Source organism: Excalfactoria chinensis, chromosome 1 (assembly GCF_039878825.1).
Source record: "Excalfactoria chinensis isolate bCotChi1 chromosome 1, bCotChi1.hap2, whole genome shotgun sequence".
NCBI lineage: Eukaryota > Metazoa > Chordata > Aves > Galliformes > Phasianidae > Excalfactoria > Excalfactoria chinensis.
The window spans coordinates 34019742-34042290 of record NC_092825.1 but is presented as its reverse complement, the minus strand read 5'-3'; the positions used below and the strand labels follow the sequence as shown (position 1 = coordinate 34042290).

The window sequence follows — 22549 nt, the reverse complement described above, 5'->3', positions numbered from 1 at the left end:
AACACAGTGCTTCTTCATTGTTGCTGTAAACTTGCTACTGCTTTGCTATACTGCTTCTGTATTCTCATCAGCCCAAATTATTTATTTCTGTCATAGTAACAATTGGTTTGTTATAATGAGAGGTGATTGAAAACTTTTCAGTGGAATAGTTTTCCTTCAAAATACAGATTTCTCTGAAATTGAACTATTTTTATACCATTTTGGGGAGGGATGCTGAGATATTCCAATTCTTTTATTAATTGTTTTATGTTCAGTCTCAAAATAGGTTGCGGAAGTTTCCCTCAAATATTGCACTAAATTTAGACATGAATTATTGTCTTTTTGTGATATTTTGACAGTGTCAGAGTGGAAAAGTTCAATGATTCTAAATGTTGGGGAACCATCCCGCAGCAAAACATAAACAGAACTTTTTGCTTGGATTTGGAATGAAGAACACTTTAAAATTACAGCATGTCCTACCAACTAGGAAACTGCTTTCGAATAATTTCCATAATGTCCTTGTAGGACTATGTTAATGTCAGTCATGCAAATTCACACACTTTGAATGACAAGATTTCTCCCCGTGAGCCTGAATGCACTGTAATTTAATCGTACCATCCAAAGACCTTACAGTCAAATGAATAAGAAATGATGGCCTTCAGCTGCTAGATTAACTTCAGAAATGCAATACATAGTTGGGGAAAAAAAATGCATTGTGTGGAGTCCTTGTTTCCTTTCAGCCACCAGCGAAATTCCCATTGACTTCAGGGTCAGTTCATCTATCTCAACAACTAGCTATATGCAGCTGAGTAAAACGGAGGAATGTTGAAGGGAATTAAAAAGATGAAAGCAATTGAATGCAAGTTATCAGTTACCAAAGAATCAGAAAACTAAGTAGCCCCAACAGTTTGGCCCAGCATCAACAGAGTATGCACATAGGCTGAAATCCTGATCCCTTTGACAAAAACAGGAGCTTGCCATCAACTGCAATACAGACAGAATATCACCCAAGCCTGCTTTTGCCTGATGAGCATCATTTTCAGAAGGATATCTCCCTTCCTACAGTGCCTTTAGCACCAGGTTCACCTCTGGGAACACCTTGTGAGTGCTGGAAGGCCTCCTTCACTGCTGCATGTGTTTTCCATTGGGTCATGACAGCTGGGCCTCTGTTGATGCTTATGAGCTTTGAGAGTCAGAAAGCCTTCATGTTCTCACTTCCAGCCAGTCAGCGTGCACAGCTGACTCCAAGGCACATTTTCAGTCAAAGCTCAGTGCCAATGTACACCACAGCTACCCTTTGACAGGCACTTTGTAGCCCTCCTTGACAGAAATCAAAAGGTCTGGTATGTGTTAGCACCAAGCTTGTTCAAAGAAGGTATTTTGAGGATTGAGGCACACACTCATAATAAATACTCACACACCCACACCCAGTCCAAAAGGGCTTGGAAACCATCAGCATCGTTAAATAGAACAGTTCTTCTGGTTTCCTGCTCAGATAATATCGACCTACTGCTTAGTGCACCCATGTCAGCTTTTCCATTCCCAGCACTGGTGTATCACCTGTGGTAACAAGTGACGTTGGAATTGATGGATTATCTCTAAAAATGCCCCATCCTGCCTGCTCCACCCTCTGCACTGGGGAGGATGTTCTCATTTTCTAAGAGATAACTTCACCGCAGGTAATTCTGTCACAGGGAGCATGGGGGCAGGTTAGTGTTAGTAGATACTACCCAGGCAGGCATGAGCCTGAGTAAAATGACTGCCTGCTGAAATCAGTTATATATGAAGAATTCCAAAGTGCAGGAAACATTGCATTTCTATGAAAGGTGTTTTGTTTGCAGTGTAGCATAACTAACATTCATCTACAAATGCTCGTATTCCTCTGTAAGCTTTGAGTGTTATTTATTTTATAATAATATAACAAATACACCCGGTGAGGGGACAGGGCAAGTGGCTAGTCTGCTCCTTGAGGTCACTTTTTATCCCTCCCCTTGACTGAGATGCTACACACTGGTCCTGTGAAAGCCCTCTCCATATCTTCGACTGTGTTCCCCTGCCATCCCCTTAAAGCATTCTACCCTCCTCTGTTGCCAATCCTACCATGGACTCCATCACAATTACATTGCCCTTGTAGAAAACCAGCCCCAGTGCTCCCTCTTCACCATCTTTCACACCTTCACCAGCTGTCTCCTGCAGCCCCTGCCACTTGTCTTCACATTATGCAACCAGCTTCAAACACCTGTGTTTTTTTCCCTTCCTACTTCACTTCTGCACCTTAAACTGGAATTACTGTGGTGCTTGAGAGCAGGTGTGGACTTTTGCTCACAGAGGGGCAAGTGGCTTAACACTGTCTAGTGGGTATCTGTGTGTGACACACATCCAAGATACCTGGACATCGCTCCTTACTTTTTCCTAAAAAGAACACTCAAAGCAAGAGCCTGCATGAAAGCAGTCATTGCAGAAGAGCAGACTGACAGTAACATGAGGATGCAAAGCACCTGGTAGGTCAGGTCCATAGAATCATAGAATCACCAAGGTTGGAAAACACCTAAAAGATCATCCAGTCCAACCGTTCACCTATTATTCATCCACAAATTCATCCACAAATACACAAGCTGTTGTTGAGTTGCTTGTGCTAAAACTGGCTGTGACACTCCATTTAAAGATAAGGGGAAACTGAAATCTAAATCATATGAACAAGGCACTGTCGTACACAAGCTTATAGACGGATGCTAGGAAACCATTCTCTTGATGTTGAGAATTTCTGAGCTCCCAGGTGTCTCATTTGCTGCCAAGCAATAGGATTCCCAACAGACTCAGAGACAGAAGATAAAAATCATATTTGCACAGCAGAAAGAAAAAAGTTTGTTCTTAGGCGAATTCAACGCATATTCATAAAAGCATTTCTGTATTTTCATGTGATTTGACAGATTGTGTTCTAGTTGTAGACACCGCTATCATAACTTCTGTATTTGTCAATAACCAGTGTTGTAATTGATTAATTAATGTTAGGTTGCGTAGTTAAAAAAAATAAGTGGGTATTAGGCAAACCTTATTTTTAGACGTTAAGAAAAATTCCCTTTGCATCAGTGAAATCATTTTGTAATGCTGGAGCAAGTTTTAAAATGCAGAAGCACTCACCATTAAAATCAGTTGGTTTGGGGAAATCCTGGACTGTAATGGAAGTACTGGGACATGATTCAGACAAACTTAAAAAATGCAATGTAGTTTACAGGTACCGTGTACATGATGCCTCTTGAGGCAGTTATTTGCAAGTTTAATAGCCTATTCCATACCTGGCATAGATTGGGGATACAGTCTGGATTCTTCTCTGTCCTGTGTTACAGTCTTTATCAAAGAACACCGGTAGTCGTATTTGATTTAGAGACGGCAAACAAAACCTAGCAAAACAGAAGTGAATTTCAAAATGTTTTGATATCTAAAAGCTGTATGACTGTTTTGAGCTGCAAGTGGGACAGCAGCCTGCCTCTGAAACATATTCAGCTTCTTTTCCTGTCCAAGAAAGAGAAATGCCATAGGGACAACCCTTAGGCTGTTTCAGTCCTGCTGTCAGTAAGGTAACTAGGACTGATCTAAGACAAACAAGCGACTTACCTTGGAAACACTACAAAAACAAACATACCCGTGCTCTAAAGAATTTAGCACATAGTAGCAGTCTAAATGAAGGAAGAAAAACCCAAACTCAAGTAGGATGAAGCTGGAGGTCTTCATGTCAAAACAATGTTTGTGCAGTGGATGAAACTCCAGTGTTGACAGCGTAGGGGAAGCTGTCTGGCAGTGCCACTCGTGCTATGATGTGATCCCTATATGGGCTAGTCTCATGGGGGCAAGCTACAGATCATTAACTCCCTTCAGCCTGGTAAATTCATACCAGTATTAATTTGTTAAAGATGGAGTTAAAGGAAGCCACTTCTGCATTAACCAATGCATTAATGGGAGAACTGTTCCAGACTTCCTAGGTGCATGGAAGAAAACAGCAGTAACTTTGCGTCAGTCAATACTGTAGGTTTTTTATTAGCAATTACAAGTGTTTAACAGTCTTGCAAGATGTTTTACAAACATTGATGGATTCAGCCTTGCAGCCACCATCTGTGTCTTTCTCCTGTAGCTTCAGACTTTCAGGCTTTGCCATCCTTGAGGAAAAGCTGACTACCTCCAAGGTAGCTGTCATTTGGGAGTAAGCTAATTGCTTCCATTTATGTGCAGTGACTGCGCAGTGGCTCTGGATCTTGAGCAGTGCTGAGGTGTTCCTCATTTCTGAGCTAAGTGTACAGCGATATTCTACTTCAGAAGTAAAAAAGACTGTTAATTTTAAAAGATCGCTATTCTAAAATAGCTTTTTCTTATCTGATTGGAATTGGAAGAGTCTCATAAATTCTGCAACTGATTTAGCTGCTTCTCAGTACTGGAGGAATTTATCTCAAGGTATGGTTAAACTGGATGTTGAGTCTGCTTGGAAGAGGTTTTTTAAGGTAGGGGTCAAGCTACATCAGAGTTGGAGGCACTGTGTGAACTAGAGGAAATGAATGTTTTTTCAAGGCCATGTAGCCCGGGGCACTTGTGGAAGTGGCTAATAATCACTCTGTGCTGAAAAGGAATGAGAGATTTCCTGCCTTCACATTGTTAAGGGAGAAAAAAAATGCTAAGAAATCTTCATGTTGTGCTTTTAACACAAAGGACAAGACTTCCATGCACAGACTCTGAATTAAAAGGCATTCATTCATTTGCCCATTTTACGAAGTATACATTCATGACACAGACCTGGGTTCTGAAATGGCTCCACTCCTTTCCTAAGAAGTTCCTTTCACCTCTAGGGAGAAAATGTCATAAGTACTAAATTGCATTGCAAAGGAGCTTTCCAGAGACTATCTCCAAACCAAGCTGATGATTCTACTTAATTATTTAAGCAAACTGCTGGAAGAATATTTTTCAACAGAGAAATGTTTCCATATCATTTTATTAACAGCAGAGTATTCTTTCAGAAAAGATGTGAAGAAAGCCAGAAAGCCAGAGTGTGCCCCTGTACTACAATGTAGGCATCTCACTCCCCTCTTTTTCTCTTTCTGATGGTGAATTTACTGGCCTTAATTGTGAAAGGTTAGTACATGGAGAACCACATCATCACAAATGGGCAAACAAAAAATGTGTTTGCAGGTGAAATTTAGTAACCCCCAGTTCTGTAGATAACAAAATTTCACCTCATTTCATTCTAGGTCATCCAAGACAATGAAAGGAAGAAGATGATAAAGGAAAATGTTCCTGTATTTTTTCTCTCCACTCTGTTACACACAAACGTTCCCAAACTGTCAAAGGAGAACACAGGACTGAAGGGAAGGATAGGGATCACACAGTCCAGTCTCTTTCAGTGAATATTACATTAATGTAAAAACACATGGCTGATTTTACTCCACACTGAAGACTCTTCTTAAATTAAATCCTATTAGTCATTGAAACAGTACAGCTTCCTGCAGGGGTATCTAAGCTGAATCCAAAGAACTTGGTATATTTATCTAGAGTCCTGCAGAGATGTATGGCAAGTTTCAGAGGTAGTCTAGGCAGGTCACCTGGATAATCAGCACAGACAGATTAGACCATGCTTGAACATTGTCTGGACTTGGATAGCATGGTTTTGATGTCCACAGCTTGGTGAGATACTTCTACACAGCTCACCATCATGCACTGTAGGTATTCCTTAGTTTCACATGATGAGTCTTTGCAGTGGAAAAAAAATCATACATAATGCTTTAGCGCTTTTGACAACCCCAAATAACCATAGATTATTTTCTTCAGTGAGTCTTTGATTCTTTATAGAAATCTTCTAATTATGGGTTTTCTTTTCAATTTCCATCTTCCTTGTGCCCTTAGATCCTCTAAGCAGAGTGTATTTGAAACCAAAAAATCCATCTGACTCCTTGAGTACCTACATAAATGCTAACTACATTAGGGTAAGTAAATGTACACTATTCCTGTGCTTTTGGGACAATATTTGATTTTCCACCTGAATAGCTGTTTTTGCCAAGGTATCTCTCACTTTATTCCTATCCATCTTCACTGATAAATCCTAATCTTTTTGTCTACATTGCTGTGCTGTGACAGAAATAGTTTCATGAGCTGTTTTTACCAAATAAGAAAACAGTTATCAAACACATTTAAAAATATTAAGAAATACATGCATTACTGTTCCTGTTTACTTCAATATTTACTGTTTTATGTTGTCTTACTGCCTTACAGGAAGGAAAGGAGTGCTACCTTTTAAAAGACAGAAATATCAATATAAAGATAAGATCAGTCAACAGCAGTCTAAGCTCCATGATTGCACATTGCAGTCATGTTATCCACAAGCAAGTTCAGTGATCATGGCTTTTTCATGCTCTAGCAATTCATATCCCTGAAATTATGAGATAATTAAACAAATATTATAAAAGTTTGTGAAAATAATCATAAGCAGATGTATTAAATATCCTTATGTGCAAAAAGATGCACATTATTCACCTGTTTATAACCTGTATTGAATGGTTGCATGGTGCAAATGCTTTACCAGCACAAACACTGTAGGAAAGTATTATTTCTAAGTGTTAGCTATGCAATAATTCTCAGTGACACACACACAGAGCTTTCTTGTGGCACACTGGATGCTGCAGACAGTACAAAGAAACCGCTTCAGTTTTTGGACTATAGTCCCTTACATGGAAAATGAAATATTTTGATTGGAGATCCTTAGCTGGATTAACACACTACTGCAACTGAAATTATGGCCTCTGAGCTCAACAATAATGCTGCTTCATTAAATAACAGTATTTGAATATATTTGTACACATCCACTACACCTCTTACTCTGCTTCATTTTGCATCCTGTGCTTTCAGTGTTTTGTATGAAGGATGTCACCTTGTAAGTAAGCAGTGCAGTTGTCTCTGAAGGGTAACAGCACATCAGCCAGGCTGTGCGTTGAGTCCTCTGAGATGTCCTTGTCCTTTGTAACATCTCCCTGAAAGCCAAACTGCCACGATTTCTTCTGCTGTCACAGGTAGAAGTGTGAGCAATTCCAGAAAAAAAGCCCACCCAGCACAGAAATGAAATGATGAGTCTGGCTGTGGTCCCGGCACACCAATCTTTGACAAACTATGTTCAGGCAGATTGGTCAGTAGAGGGAGAACTCTTGATACCAGTTGAGGATCTATCCCGTTGTTCCATACAGTGGATAACAGTGCAGAAGAGTGTGAGCAGGGAGAAAGCCACCCAAAAGGAATACCTGTGGTTGAAGGGCTGCATACCACCTCAAGCAGTTCTCCATTCATTCATTCCCTTCAGACTGCCATTAATCTGCACTGCTGTTGGGCATTCTGCTGCTGCCTAAACTCACAAGTTCTCCTTTTCACCCAAAAAAACCCCACTCTCTTTTTTTTTTCCTATTTCTTTCTGCCTTTCCTTCCCTTCTGCTTCTGCACTGCTTACACAGCCCTTCTTTGTGTGTCTCAGCACTCCCTGCGCTGATGTAAGGTTTCATAAATGTACTCCTTCCTTAGCAAAGATGCAGTGAACAGTCTTTACCTCTACAAACAGTCATGGATTTAATCTTTTTTTCCTGTCATGAATCTTCAGAAAAACACAGTTTTATTTTTCTCCTTTTTTAAAAATGGCATCTTGACTGTAAACTATCTTGCAAACACTGCAGCAGTATAAATCGTGCACTGAAGGGACCACTGGATGATAGAAACCTCCAATACCTTGCAGAACAGAGTAAGCTAGAAGAAGCCAAGAAAGAAGGGAGATTTGAGAGGGACTGATGTATGCTTGGGATCATTTCAGTTCATTGAATTGGTAGCTCCAGAGGAAAAACTGTTCTACTGAAAAATTTCTGATCTGCTCTACTGTTACTCTTATTGCTTTCAGCTCAAATAATTTTTTGGGTGTTTTGGTGTGTTGTTTTTTTTTTTAATTCCAGATTCTTCTTTCTGCTTAGAATATTCACCTGTGACTTTGACTGACAAACATGAATTTTAAGTAAACGCTTTTGTGCCTGTTTCTAAACCAGGGATATGGAGGTAAAGAGAAGGCATTCATTGCAACGCAGGGACCCATGATTAATACCGTGAATGACTTCTGGCAGATGGTTTGGCAAGAGGACAGCCCTGTCATTGTTATGATCACAAAGCTGAAAGAAAAAAATGAGGTATGACAACTAGCCGAACCAAGAAATCTTTCCAATGGTGCTGCATGCTGTAGAATGAACCTTAGCAGATTTAAAAGAAAACCAGCAGATAACCAGCTCTCAAATACTCCAGTGATGGGCAACGTAAAAAACAGTGTCAGTGTTCTCAGACCCACTGGTTGCAATTGTGTAGCCATCAGAAGAGACATTAAAAAACAAACAAACATAAAAAAAAACATAAATTACATTTTTGAAACCTATGCTGTCGGGTTCATAATTTATTAGGAAATAAACACCTTGTTTACTTGTTGGCCACCTCTGGACTTCTTGCTAGTTGCTTTCTGTTATGTAAAGAATAGATGTACTAATGGGTAGTATTACAATTAGAGGTTTCCTGGTGTGGTTGAAGTTTACTCTTTGTTACAATAACAGTTTTTTAATCAGCTCCACATACTGCAAATCATCTAGATTGTCCCAAAAGTATGATTTGGTGTCCCTAATGCCAACACCATGGCGAGATTGAACTGGAATGGAAATATATGGATCTTTACCCTAGCACCAATTGCTAGTGACAATTGCATTTTAATGGCTAACGGCCATATAGCTGCCTGGTATACATCCAGCGACTTTCAGACTGATTCTCAACTATATCTTTAATAGCTTTATCTAGTATTTGTGTACATTTTTGCCAGACTTTACTTGGTAGTGCCATACATGGAGAACAAATACCACTCTCCTGTGATTTGGAGAGTTCTTGACAAAAGAAAGCTCTATTTTGAGGGTTTGAATGCTACAGAAGTGATTTATAGGGCTTGTGGACAGAAGTGAGACAGGTGTAAAAGAGTTCACCTTCTTTCTTGTGTCCAAACTGATAGATGACTCTTCCCTACTCCAGGTAGGTGTCTCTACCATGTTTCAGCATGTTTTCAGGTAAGTACAAGGGTCATGTTGCCTCTGCCTTACTCACCATCCTGCACTTTAAATTCAGTTGAGTGTGATGGCAGAGAATCGGATATTTGTCAGACAAAGTTCCCAGTCTCAGTGATCAGGGGACCAAGATTGTATGTGCATTTCCATACCACAGAGTCACTGCTCAGTTTAAAGGTGGACTTGGTTGACGTACTGTTCCTTCCTTCTGCATTTGACCACTGTTTGACTCTTTGTCGCAATGACTTTGGCCTTCTAACATGAAGTGGACTTAAATCCAGATGATTTTAAGAAAGTTATGTATAAAATGTAGATTGGTACAGGAAAACATCCAGAGATTTATTTCCAAAACAGGTGCTGTTTTGAACTAGACTTTTCATACCAGTCCCCAGAAGCCTACATTAAAAGGATTACTTCTGAAAATGTAGGAAGCTTACCCCAACCAAACTGCTCAAAAGAATAAGTATTTCACTGAGGAAATGCTGACTGTTTAAACAGTCACATCTGACACTGTGTAAGAAGAATGACTTGAAAGAAATGCTCAGTGATTTCCAACGTGTCAGGAAGCCCTGTGTTTACCTGAGTTACGCAGTCTCTCAGCTCTGGTGTTTATCCGCATTGTTGTGGCCTGCCAGCGGTCATTTCCTCCTAATAGAAAGAGGGGGTAGAATCTCAAGTAGTTCCCAGGCTATACAGAGAAGCTGTGTTTGCACAAGCTGTCCTGCCCTGTCTAGAAACCTTAAGGAACTCTCCCACCATTAGTGCGTTCATCCTGAGGCCTTGATTTGCTATTGAAAAGAAGACAGCTTGGCTAACTGCTAAGCTCAACCGCATTCATTTAACTGTTAAAGCATTAGCTGCCTATGGAGAGGGCGAGAACAAAAGTTAATTAATATAATAGCACTTGATTGTTACTTTTGTCTGCTGTATTCCTCTCATTTTCTGGGAGCTGCATTTGTAATATTCACACATACAAATGCCTTCATACTTGAAAGCATGTTCATGTGCTTTTCTGCGTATTGCCCTGTACAAAGGTCCAGATCAGATTCATAGGTATAGGACCCATTCCTCAGTTGATCTGTCATTCAACATCCTTTTCAGCTATAACGTACTAGAATGTTCTAACTAATGTACAAAGAGGGAGCCCTCAAATGAAACAAAATACGCATGAAAAACAGTAAGCTTGTCAATAAAGTCATGTCCTTAGTATAAATATAATTATTTGGGACATTAATGCCCTAGTTGAATACACCAAGGTTATGAATCTGCCATAGGAAGGGGAATTGTGTGAAATGGTTATAAACACAGATTCCAATGGGGTTAGTTCCTTTTTGAAATGAAAAGTGGTTAAGACTCACTGCGATAAGATTTTTATGTAAAATGGATGAAAATATAATTTGAATAAATTTGCGTTAAGCAAAATATTTATTATATTTTAGCTGTGTTAGGAAACATGGAGCACAAAATTATTGGTTGCATTCTTTTTCATTTTGAACTCTTGTGAAAAATGGAAATTGATTCGTAAGCAAAAACTATACTAAATAAACCATGTCTGTGGCTTTTTAAACAGATTCTGTGAAACTTTTACTCAAGTGTACACAGTATCCAAACAGGCTGGAAATCTGCCTGTCCAAGGAGAGTTCACAGCCCAAGAATCATAGTTTTGCCTTAGAAAGAACCCTTAAAGGCCATCTAGTCAAACTCCCTGCAATGAACAGGGACATCTACAGCTAAACCAAGTTACTCAGAGCTCAGTCCAGCTTAATGCTGAGTGTCTCCAATGATGTGGCATCCATCACTTCTCTGGGCAACTTGTTCCAGTGCCTCACCACACTTACTGTAAAAAACTTCTTCCTTATATCCAATCTGAAACCCCCCTCTTTTAGTCTGAAACCATTTCCTCTTGTCTTATCACAAGAGATAGTGCGAAGATGTGTCCCCTTCCTTCTCAAAGCAACTATTTAGATATTGGAAGACCACTGTCTGGTCTTCCCAAAGCCTCCTCCAGGCTAAAAGGCCCCAGCTCTTTAAGCCTGCCTTCATAATGGAGAACTTCCATTTGAACAATAATCAAAAAACCTTGGAATTCCAAACTCTAGTTTTAGGATTAACATGAAAGAAAATATATCTCAACTAATCTGGGTGACCTCACTGAACCACAGAATGATTTGAGTTGGAAGAGACCTTTAGGATCCTCTGATTCCAATCCCCTGCTATAGACAGGGACACCTCCCTCTAGATCAGGTTGCTCACAGCCCCATCCAGTCTGGCCTTGGAGTGCTTCCAGTAAGGGGGCATCCACAGCCTCACTGGGCAGCCTGTTCCAGTGTCTCGCCACCCTCCCAGTAAACAATTTATTCCTGATATCTAGTTTAAATCTACCCTCTTCCAGTTTAAAACCGTTCCTTCTTGTCCTGTCGCTACATGCCCTTATATAAAGATCCTCCCTAGACTTCATGTAGACCTCTTTCAGGTTCTGGAAGTCCACTAAGAGATCTAGGAGCTTTCTCTTCTCCAGGCTGAAGAGCCCTAGCTTTCTCAGCTTATCCTCATAGAGGAGGTGCTCCAGCCCTCTGATCATCTTTGTGGCTGTCCTCTGGACCAGCTCCAACAGCTCCATGTCCTACTTGTGTTGCGGGCACCAGATCTGGAAAGAGCAGTAGAAACCTCCAGAGGACAATTCCGCCTCTTTCTGACTGAGTTAATGACCCACAAAAGGTTGTCATCTCTAATCCTCTAATAACGTGTTGAGACATGTTCTTACAAAGTTTAATCAACAAGACTCATGTGAATTTCAGATATTATTGACTCTTTATTCAAGACAACAGAGCAATGGAACCACAGTCATGCTATGTATCTCACAGATAATATGCATCTTGTTTACTTTAAAGCATACTTGTAAATCAGGAAACATATTTTGGCAAGCATAAATAAAAGGTACTTTGCAGCATTCTGCAAGAATCAAGGACTAGTACTGAGAGATGCATTAAACAATGCATGTTTATTCTACTCATATTACGGAAATCTTATTGTCAGTAATTATCTAGGACAATCTTGTTAACTCACTATTTAAAGCTCATACCACGGTTGCTGTAATGTTTTTCTCTTAGCCTATAGGCACTCTTATCTACTCATAACAAAAATCGTACTTTTTGCAGAGTTCACATAAGCATCTTTAAAGATTAGTCTTAAGTTGAGTATTGGCACCATTGAGATGTCTCAGGTTTTGGAAAAACTTAAGAAGATTAGGTCCTAACATTGAGGATTTTTGTATATAAATGCAAATCCTGCAATCCCTCCTAAAGTACACCTCTCATGCTTGAGTTGCTGGAAGTAAATAGAGCGCAGGAGTAAAAAGGGATTCTGGAACTGAAGCTTTCCTCTAATTATTCACTAGTGTTGTGTGTTTGTCTGGTGATTGAAGTTGTTAATGTGTACATTTCTTGGCAGAGCTTTAAAGAAAAATAAGCAGGGTAAGAACTGAAGCTGAAGGAAAGCACCTTCACAAATGTCTGAGAGTTGTTAAAGTAATTTTGTTCACAGAGTTCAGATGCAGATAAAGTAAAGCAAGTAAATAATCCATCAGCTGAGCAATCTTTTCTCCATTCAGCAGAGCTAAGGGAACCAGACTGCCAGAGAATCACTTTCTGACAAGTTTAAAATCCCATGGTCCTCATCACAGGCTGACAGCAGCAAATAGTTGGTGTCAGTCTTGATCTGAGGCAGAGTCGGGTCCCATTCAGTCATAGAGATCCACCTCCATAGCTGATACATGAAGCCCAGCACCCAGCAGGGCTGGGATACAAGGAGGCAGAGCAGGGGATGAAGAGAACCAAAACTTACAGCCCTATCACGGTGATCAGGAAAAAGACCAAAATAAATTAAAAGTCATGTGAGATTCTGTTTGTTGTATGAACTTCCTGTTCTGACCAGGGAATGTGCCAGGGTCAGGCACCAGGTCAGAAATAAATCATCATTAGCTGAGAGTACCAGCAGATTGCTACTCAGTGCAATCATGTCCTGAGGGAGAATTTGAAAGATGGTTGGCAGGTGAGATTTTCTACAAGAAGAAAGAAGAATCCCAGCTTTTTGCTGGCATGTGAGCTGGCTGAGGATGTTTTTTTCTAGCTTAAGCTTCTTTTAAAATATCTTCCTCATAGCTCTTATGTGTTTTCTGACTGCATAGAGAATTCAACCCCAAGCTCACAAAATCTGTGACCTATTTAGAAAGTGCTGTGATGGATGAACGTGCTTAAAGGAATGCTAAGATGCCCGAACGATCAGCAAGGAACAGGACCAGCAAAAAGATAAATAAGCAAATAAAAAGTGGGGACTACCTGATGATAAGAGCAAGTGAATTCTTCCATTTTTCAGGTATATGTACTAGGCAATGAGCATTTACTGACTGTAGACACGAGGTGAGGGAACAGCCTTCTTAACCACTGTGTTTGGCTTTTGGCCAGGTCTAAAATATACTGACCTGGGACCAGTGGAATTTCCTTTTAGGTTCAAGTAATAGCTTGAGGCAACGTGTGTTTTTTTCTTATGCTCCTGGGATTTTCTATATTATTTTCTGTCTATCTGGTATATTCATCCCTCCCACCTTCACCTTTATCCCTTTATTAAAATGAACCTTCAAAAATGTTAATTTCCCTCATAGCTGCCTAACATATCTGGTCCCAGCTCTATTTCCAAGCTATTTGTTAAAGCAGTAACAAACAGGACTTTAATAAACTGCGTGGAGACTGTGTTAAAAATAATCCATTGTATCTCAGTAAATGCAGATGGGCTGTTAAATGAAAGTTATTTTAATGGACAGTCCCATTTCATTGTCCACCCAGCACAAGTTGCCAATTACAGTTCTGGGAAAGAGTCAAGAAAAACGTCAGGGCAGCCTGAAGGCTTTGCAGTGCGCATTGCATACTTTCATTTATCAAGAAGTCTCAGGGGTTGACTGAACTATTGTTGATTGTCAGGGTACAATTGTGTGTTTAGACCTTTTCCCATATTAGCACTGAAAACTACACTCCCAGGGAGGGGCATGAATTGCAGATCTCACGGATGATAATAGCTGTGTGTCACATGGGGCGATTGTGGAACTGGTGAACGTTTTCTTTTCATAGTTTTCTGAGTATTTTATTGCCATTCTTGGTGTCCTTGGGGAGACACCGATTTTGAGATGTTCGAGTAACTCTCCATTTGAATGAAACTCTCTGATTTGATCGAAACCAGCCAGATTGGCCAGCTTTATCTCAGAAAATGTGGCTGTCACACACCTTGCGCTCTGAAGGTAATGGGCATCTATTTTTAGAGAAGTATTTATACAGCAGGGATGTTTGCGTTTGGTTCTATCAGCTGGTGGGGTCAGCAGCAGCTAAAAGATCACACCTGGAGGTAAAGCCTGGCATTTACTTTGAACACAACCGAACATGTTTCTGGCTCATTTTTAGCAGAGTTTACTGGAAGCTGTGTTTTATGGCAATTGATTACACCAAAGAGATTGTACCATTTTGCTGTGTGGTGTGAGCTACTGTTCCTTCAGCAGGTGTTTTTGAGGAAATGCAAACAAGTCATTTTAGGGATTCCTGTTCTTGTAGGACTGTCTGTTCTCTCAGTGTTGGGGCTTTTGTTGTTGTTGTTGTTTTATTAGCCTGTTTTGGATATTAAAGAGAATGTTTGGATATTAAAGAGAATGACATGTTTTAATTTAACAAATGAGCATTATTTCAACATATGTGGCTCTCACACACCTTATACCCATGAGTTAGTGAGCATCTGTTTTTAAGGAAGTATTTAAACGACGGGGATATTTGCTTTCAAGCATAGTGATGCTTCATTGGAAATGAATATGCAGTTACATTGATCTGTAAATTAACTATTGCAGGGGAAAAAATAACGTTCCCTCTGTAGGTGCTATTTCATCATTTTTTCAGGGGACTCTTGTCAGATACATTGCTGAAATAATACAACACTACTGAGTCATTAAGAATTCTCAGTATAATTTTGTGTAACTGTGACTGTTCCATGTATGATAGCAATGTGATAGACAACTCAGGCGAAACACTTTAACACGTATGGCTGAATTCAGTGAGCACTTAGGGCATATCTGCACGCTTTGCTTTATCATGGTTCAGGAGAATAAACAGGATAAAGAGCCTTGTGAAGACAGGATACATTCTAAACCTCTTACTAGGGAGAAAATCCAGTTTAGAAACAGTAAACTTAATAATATCTTCAGGTTTTGGGAAAAAATCACCCTGTATTTATGAATATATAGAATAGATCCTTCAATTGAACCTCACTGAGATTTTAAAAATAAAACCAGCTGTGGTAAGCATTCAGCGATAGAGATTCATATTTGAAAACTCAGATCCTGAAAAACAGGCCTAAGTCATTAATTAAGAAGCTCACGATGTCTTATTTAGGAATGCTTCTACCATCAGTAATGCTTTGGTTGAATTCATCTGTGATTTTGAGGCAAAGAAATTCTATGTAAAAATTAATATGTCTCCAGAATCTAGTTTCTTGACGAGACCAATGTTTGCTTTCCAGAAGTGCGTGCTCTATTGGCCAGAAAAAAGAGGAATCTATGGGAAGGTTGAAGTCCTTGTTAACAGTGTGCAAGAATGTGAGAACTATACTGTCCGTCAGCTCACAATAAAGGTAAAAATCTGCATCTGAGAAGCATTGTTCCTAATGCTTTATGTTTTCAATTTCAAATAAAGTCCAATTGTTTTTTCAAAGAGCATAAATTTTTACAAGAGAAGTAACTGAGCTGTGAAGCGCACAGCTGCAAGGTATAATTGAGACCAAAGCTGTGGAACACATCCTATTGCTGCTTTGCATCATTCTGACAATTGAAAAAAAGGCTTCAAAAACGTGCAGATTTCACTCTCTTGAATTAAATTTGCTTTGAGTCCCTTTTAGTGTTGCCAAGATGAAGTAAAGGGACCTTAGTTAATGAAAGAACTAGTGCAGCATCAGTCAAAAAATGGTAAGCTGTCCATGTTATATGTAGAGTGCGTCTATAGCCCATTTGAGAAATGAAAACTATAAGGAGCTCATAAGGAAAACTTCATAGTTTCATGGCTCTGACTAAACATTAAGTGTGCAAAATAAGGCAGATGCTCCCATGATCCTAAGTTACTGCCTATATTATGCCTACGTGCTATGGGATTCCATCACCAGCTCCTCCTGATAGAGCTTTATAATAAATAAGTGATGAGCTGGGGAGATTTGCTTAACATGGGAAATTTGGGGGGAGATTTGGCTCAGCTTAAGCTGTGAGGTGTGGATCGAAGTCATATTGCCAGGTTGGAAGCATGCAAGTTACTATAGCTTTTATTTACCTTCTTTGCTTGTTGAAGTAGTATCAGTCTCTCCAGCAGAGAGCAAACTGGGTGACTTAATAGAAGGGCAATTCTTTGACACCTTTAGCTTGAATACTCTTGTAATTTTGGTATCAGGCTTTTATGATAGTGTCCTTAACAGGTAGCAGAAACTGATAATTTAGAGAGAATCAGAAGCCCAAATCAGCCTTACTGCTGACCCAATGCAGGCCTCTGACAACTCCAACTTGTCTATAGTCAGATGGGCTCAGCAGGGCTTACATGCCTGGAAAAACAGCCAGGATTTCAAGTGTGCAAGCCTTGCTTAAAATTGTGTCCCTGGAAGCATGTCTGTTCCCCTCAGTTGTATCCCATCAGTCCAATAAAAGCAAGTTGTTAAATCTCTCTTGACATTTTTACCATAACACTGAGAAAAATAAAAAGAACTGCTGACCACAAGCGCGCATAAAGAACTTTGATGTTATTTCCAGCAAGGGAGTCAGTCCCGGAGTGTGAAACACTACTGGTACACGTCCTGGCCTGACCACAAAACCCCCGACAGCGCCCAGCCACTGCTGCAGCTGATGCTGGATGTAGAGGAGGACAGGCTGGAAGCACCTGCCCGAGGGCCCATCGTCGTGCACTGCAGGTAATCTGTAGCCTTTTTCTTCAAGAGCTGCCATGAAAAATCACATCAAACAGTCCTTCTCCTAAACAAAGAGCATATTTAAGGAAGAGAAAAATTCCCCAGATCCTCTTCATGCTAATTGACTTTTTCGGCTCCTATCTGAATTTTGGATTGAATTCCCTTGTTGCTAGCAAATCTTTTCTGAACCATTCTCCATTCCTGCTAATTAATTCTGTGTTTGAAAGACCAGCTGGAAAGATGATTTTGCTTCTGTTTCATGTTCATGGTTTGCTTTCTTTTTTATCTTGTTACATTATGACGTAGCGTAAGCCAGATGCAACACCCCGTGACTGGTTGAATGAAATGTAAGATACAGATACAGACATTGGGTACAAGTTTGCAGGCCAAAACACAACAGTACTAAAACTTGTGAACCTTTTCACAAAGGCAGATGGTTATCAAACGAAGAGTGTTACTAACGCAAACCATAGTGAACTCATCTTGCAGTGTCCTTGTAATCACACCGAGGACATTCCATTTTATTGTTTGGTGTTGATTCATTGCCCTGTGTTCTAAAGTAAGTAGTAGGAAGCAGGGCTAAGCTTAAATATTGGTGGGAAAGTATAGGTGAAGCAAAACAGAAAATAAAATGAATTCAGAGATTCCTTACTTCCTTTGTCTCATAGATATGATGCATCTCTTACATCTGAGGTAGTACCATTTATTCCTACAAGTCCATCAAAACTTGAGCTTTTCAACTTCAGCCACTTCTTTTCAACTCCGTATTTTGGAGTCGAGAAATGGAAGCCAGATTTGAACATTATTTTGCAAATCCAGAGTGTGATGAATAGGAGCTTTCCTAAATTGTATCCAGCTGTTTTCATCAGGAATTGCAGTTTTCCTAAACAATGCACAAATCTGTGGATGGACAATGAGGTTCCCATTTCCCTACTGAGGGTGTCATGTCTTTAGAGGAACAATGTGTCTTTCCAGTGTGAGACATGTGACAGCAAGGCCTATAATTATGAACAGGAATTTATTTGTGATTGAAGATCTATATCCTTGATTAAAATTAATAGTTCAGTGACAACACAACTATCTCTGCACTCACTACACAATGGGCAACAAAATGGATAAAGCCTCTCATACCACGTCCTCTTGTCACCTCATTTCTTCCATTTTATTCTGAGTTGCTGGTGAGGTCATCCAGGCCTTACAGAGCCTGTGCACGCTTTCTCAGACTTGAGATACAAATGCACCATTCTCAGTTATTTCATAACATATATCATAATATATATTATAACAGGACGAGCTCAAGCACAATTCTTAATCTGAAACAGAAGAGCCTTAATAATCTCTGAAAACTGGGAATTATGACATGGGTGAAAAAATATCTGTGTCTTCTTATAGCCTATCAGCACAGGGTGCTGTCTTACAGAATTGAGTGATGAGTCCATTCAGGTCTTGGGATATGAGGAGGACTTTAATCATCTTAGCAAAGCAGTTCCTGGTCTGCAAACACATGAAAAAAGAGTAAACATTTGTTTTGGTCCTTGAAATCAGCAGATCTGATTCTCCAAAAATAAAAGATTTTCCAAAGGGAAAAAGTTTTAAGTCCTTGACAGTCTTCATAGTGGCATCCACTGGAAAGATATATTAGCTTCCTGTTTCATGTCATTCATTTAAAGCACGCAATAAGCATCGCATCAAAATAAATTTCAGTTCAGTGACAACAAGGGGGTTTGAGAACAAATCTATTTTGAAATATTTTAGATAGAGAAGATTTTTTTCTCTAAATTATTAGAAGAAATAGAATTAGAAACTAATTTAGGCCTATTTATTCAGTGAAGCCAACCTCACCAAGAATTTGTCCCGCAATCCAATTTTCTACATCCAGGAAGACAATGTAATTCTGGAAAACTTGCATGAGTTTCTTAAATAAGTAATAAAATCATCATGCTTAGAAATTCGACACTCTTTTCAATGTAGACTTTATATTTTCTTTCCTCGGTAGATGAATATGTTCTAGAAAATGCATACTGCCTGTGTGTCTTAATCCCAAAAGTTTAACAGTCCAATATTCTGCACTTCCAATTGACTGACCAGTCATTATTGAATGAGCTACTACACCTTAATTCATAATAAAGAAGGGAAAAATAGAAACATACTCCTACATCTTTTGCCAGAAAATACTTCAAAGAAAGTAGCTCTCCAAATCATCTGGATGTGCAAGGAAAGAAATGTAGAGCAAGTGAAAAATGGTGTCATTTTTATCTTGCTCTATCTGAAATACAGCTGTATAACAAGATAGAACCTGCACGCCTGACCTGAGGAGGAAAATGCATTAGAAAATCCTTTTGTGTAATAGTTACTAAGAACTCATCCAAGAACACTTAATCCTCCCCACCACCACCCCCCCCCCCAAAAAAAAAAAAAAGGGAAATAATTCCTTATTATAGTCAATTTCACTTACATCTGAATTGTTTAAACTTGTTAGCTCTATGCATCAGACAGATGTCTACAAATCCCCCTTTATAAACTCGGTCCTCCTTGTTTTTGGTACATCTCATAGATACCAGTGCCCAAGAAGACAGGCTGTCAGCTCAGGAACTTTGGCTCACTTGATCTTTTCTTACGCTGCCAAATTTACCTCTCATTAACCTCTCATGATGGGCTTATATATCCTCACATATTTAACACTGCTAAGTCCTCTTGGAAATACTCACTTCCAGAGGGATGTGTTCTCTCTTGAATCCCTAAAGCACTCCTATCTTTCATTTTGTGGTGAGTAGGATGTGATTTGTTTCAGCTGTAGCAAATGGGTGTGGGTCTGCTAACACTTTGCACTCATATATATCAAGCTTTCATCTAAGACACTCAGTGTATTCTTCCTGGCTTTAATTTAAATAACGCTTGCAATGCTCTTCTGGGTCAGGTGCCATTCATACCTATTGCAGAGATGAAGAAAGCAAAGCACCAGCTGGCTAAGTACTTCCTCTAAAGCCAGGCATGGAGACCTGAACCCAAATCCATGCTTTAACTATTTTCCTGTCATGCAGCATGGAGGGGAAGAGCTGCACTGAGTTCCACATTAACTTCCACGTTCCTTAAGCCAATAGTCAAGGAAGAAATTCTTAAAAGTGCTGGGGGCTCAAGGAGTAAAACGTAATGGTTGTAATGGCTGTTTCCAAGCAGGCATCAGTAAAACCTGGAGTTATGGTTTTAAATCCTTTTCTCTCCTGCAGAATCACAGGAGAGAATGTTAACTTCATTGGCATAGTTCTTGGTTCTTTTACCCTTGCGGTTAGAGGAGGAGCAGAACTCCTCTGTTCTTGAGGAGTTCAAATGTAGAACTCCTTTGACTTATACCTTGAAGGTGGTTTTTTTTCCCCATCTCAGTGCCTGCACTGTACTAGAGAATATTTGGACTTGGTGATGATAAACAGAGACTGCTTTTCTAACCACACACTTGTGTGCAAATGGGAAGCGTGTAAACTTCACAAATTACCCACAACAGATTGATAGCTGAAAGAGTGCAACCTTTTCATTTCTATCTATGAAAACAAGGTTCCTTGCTAGGAGTCTGTTGATTGTAGAAATTTAACATGTCATATTTAGTGTTTTCATGACTGTGTAGTGTTTTCCAATCAATTCCTTCAGTCGGTTTGCGCCCCTCACTCATTAAATTCTTCTCTCTTTTCAGTGCTGGTATAGGAAGAACTGGGTGTTTTATCGCCACTGCCATTGGTTGTCAGCAGTTGAAAGAAGAAGGAGTTGTAGATGCATTGAGCATTGTCTGCCAGTTACGAGTGGACAGGTGAGTTCACAGAACCATACATCAGTCAAATGACATGCATTTATTTAAAATTACACTGGATGAGTTCAATTCTCCTGCATTTGTAGGTTAAGCTCAAACAGCAGATGTCTTCTGCATCTCTGCAGAAAGCGTCTTGTGGCCAGTGCTACAGCTGAAACCTGTTACAAGGGGTTAAGAGATATACAAGAGTAAAGGTCTTCAAAAAAGCCTGATGGGCACCAAAATTAAATGCTCACATTACTAAATGTCTGACACATGCAGAGGAAAACTTCAGAATTGCAGATAGCTGCTGGACTTGTGGATCACAGAATCATAGAATCACTAAGGTTGGAAAAGACCTAAAAGATCATCCAGTCCAACTGTTCACCTATTACCAATAGCTTCCACTAAACCATGTCCCTCAACACAACATCCAACATCAGCAGCTGACCTGCTTCTCCTGCTGATTGTAAGGCAATTTTCTTCTGCATCCCACCATCAGCTGAACTAGTCCAACACAACAAGCTTTTGTGAAGGCTCTTCTACTTTTTCTAGGCATACACAGAGTTCTTTGCCTTTATATTCAAACTCTTTCAGGACTTGAGTTCCTGCTGCTGTTTCTCTTATACCACTGACATTCTCTGAAGGACAGAGAGCTTATTGAAGGGTATATGTCATCTAGATACCAGAGCATGGGGGAAGGAACTATAACCCATCTGCTCTTCACAGTTTATGTCCTGAATTCAGCAGGAGCCAGGCTGAGCCTGGTTTGCTCTTCAGTAATGACTGTAAAAGCCACCTTACAGCTGAATGCTGCTTTACATGAACAGAGTGGCTGCCATCACTTTTGCCAACTGGTGTGACAGCACTAGCTGAATATTTGAAGTAACTTTCATATTTAGATCCTGACAAAGGAATATTGTTTCAGGGTAAAACTGGCTGAGACTCTATTGAATGAAATTCTCCTGAGGTAGCAACTGCAGTTGCTGGACTCTTGGCCATCCTCTCTTTCCCTCCTGAAGCTTTCTGCTGTCTGCAGCACCCCACTAGGTCACAGGAGACACAGGGCAGTCTGGAGGCTAGAGATTGTCTTTGAGCCCGAACTGACAAGGACATCAAGGCTCACTCAATGTGTAGCTTCTTCATACAGCAAAGACTGCCAAATCTGGTGCTGCTGCTCCCTCCGTTGTGCTGGAACTCCTTTTGAATTAGGCTGGCAAAGTTAGTCAGTTTGAGAAAACAGCAAGGCATATGTTGCAGAATTTTTTGAAGTCAGATCAAGCCTGTGATTGAATTCACAGCATGGGAGTAGGGCTTGGGAGCAGGAGCAGTGCAAGCCAGCATTGTTGTAGAATGCTTTGTTTTGTAAAACCATGGCCAAAGAGATTTGTGTTGGAGAGGAGGATGTGGGTATTGTGTACCATGCAAGCAGCTTGTTTGGTTGTACTTTTCTTTCTTATTCTGCCTAGAGAAACAGGATTTTGTATAAAGTAAACAAATAGGGTTGCACCAAGAACAGAGAAGTCTCACGACTGCCATATGTACCAGGTCATATAAACTCCTTGCATGACTGTACCTGCTTCTGACATACTTTTCTTCTTTAAATGGAAGCAACCCATAAGGAGTGCAAATGCTGAAAAAGAGCTCAGGTCAAAGGGACAGTTAAGGATTTTTGTGTTCTGAAGCATTCTGAAATGCTGAACTTGAGCCACAATCTGCA

At 39.9% G+C, this 22549-nt stretch overlaps 1 protein-coding gene across 1 annotated transcript in view; it reads left to right on the top strand.

Moving 5' to 3' along the window:
* PTPRR (protein tyrosine phosphatase receptor type R) overlaps window positions 1–22549 on the top strand; it is a 142199-nt gene that overhangs the window by 114076 nt on the left and 5574 nt on the right. Inside the window, 5 exon segments of the mRNA XM_072358460.1 lie at window positions 5866–5945; window positions 8034–8171; window positions 15630–15740; window positions 16897–17054; window positions 20737–20850. Of these exon segments, the coding sequence (XP_072214561.1) occupies window positions 5866–5945; window positions 8034–8171; window positions 15630–15740; window positions 16897–17054; window positions 20737–20850 (601 nt within the window).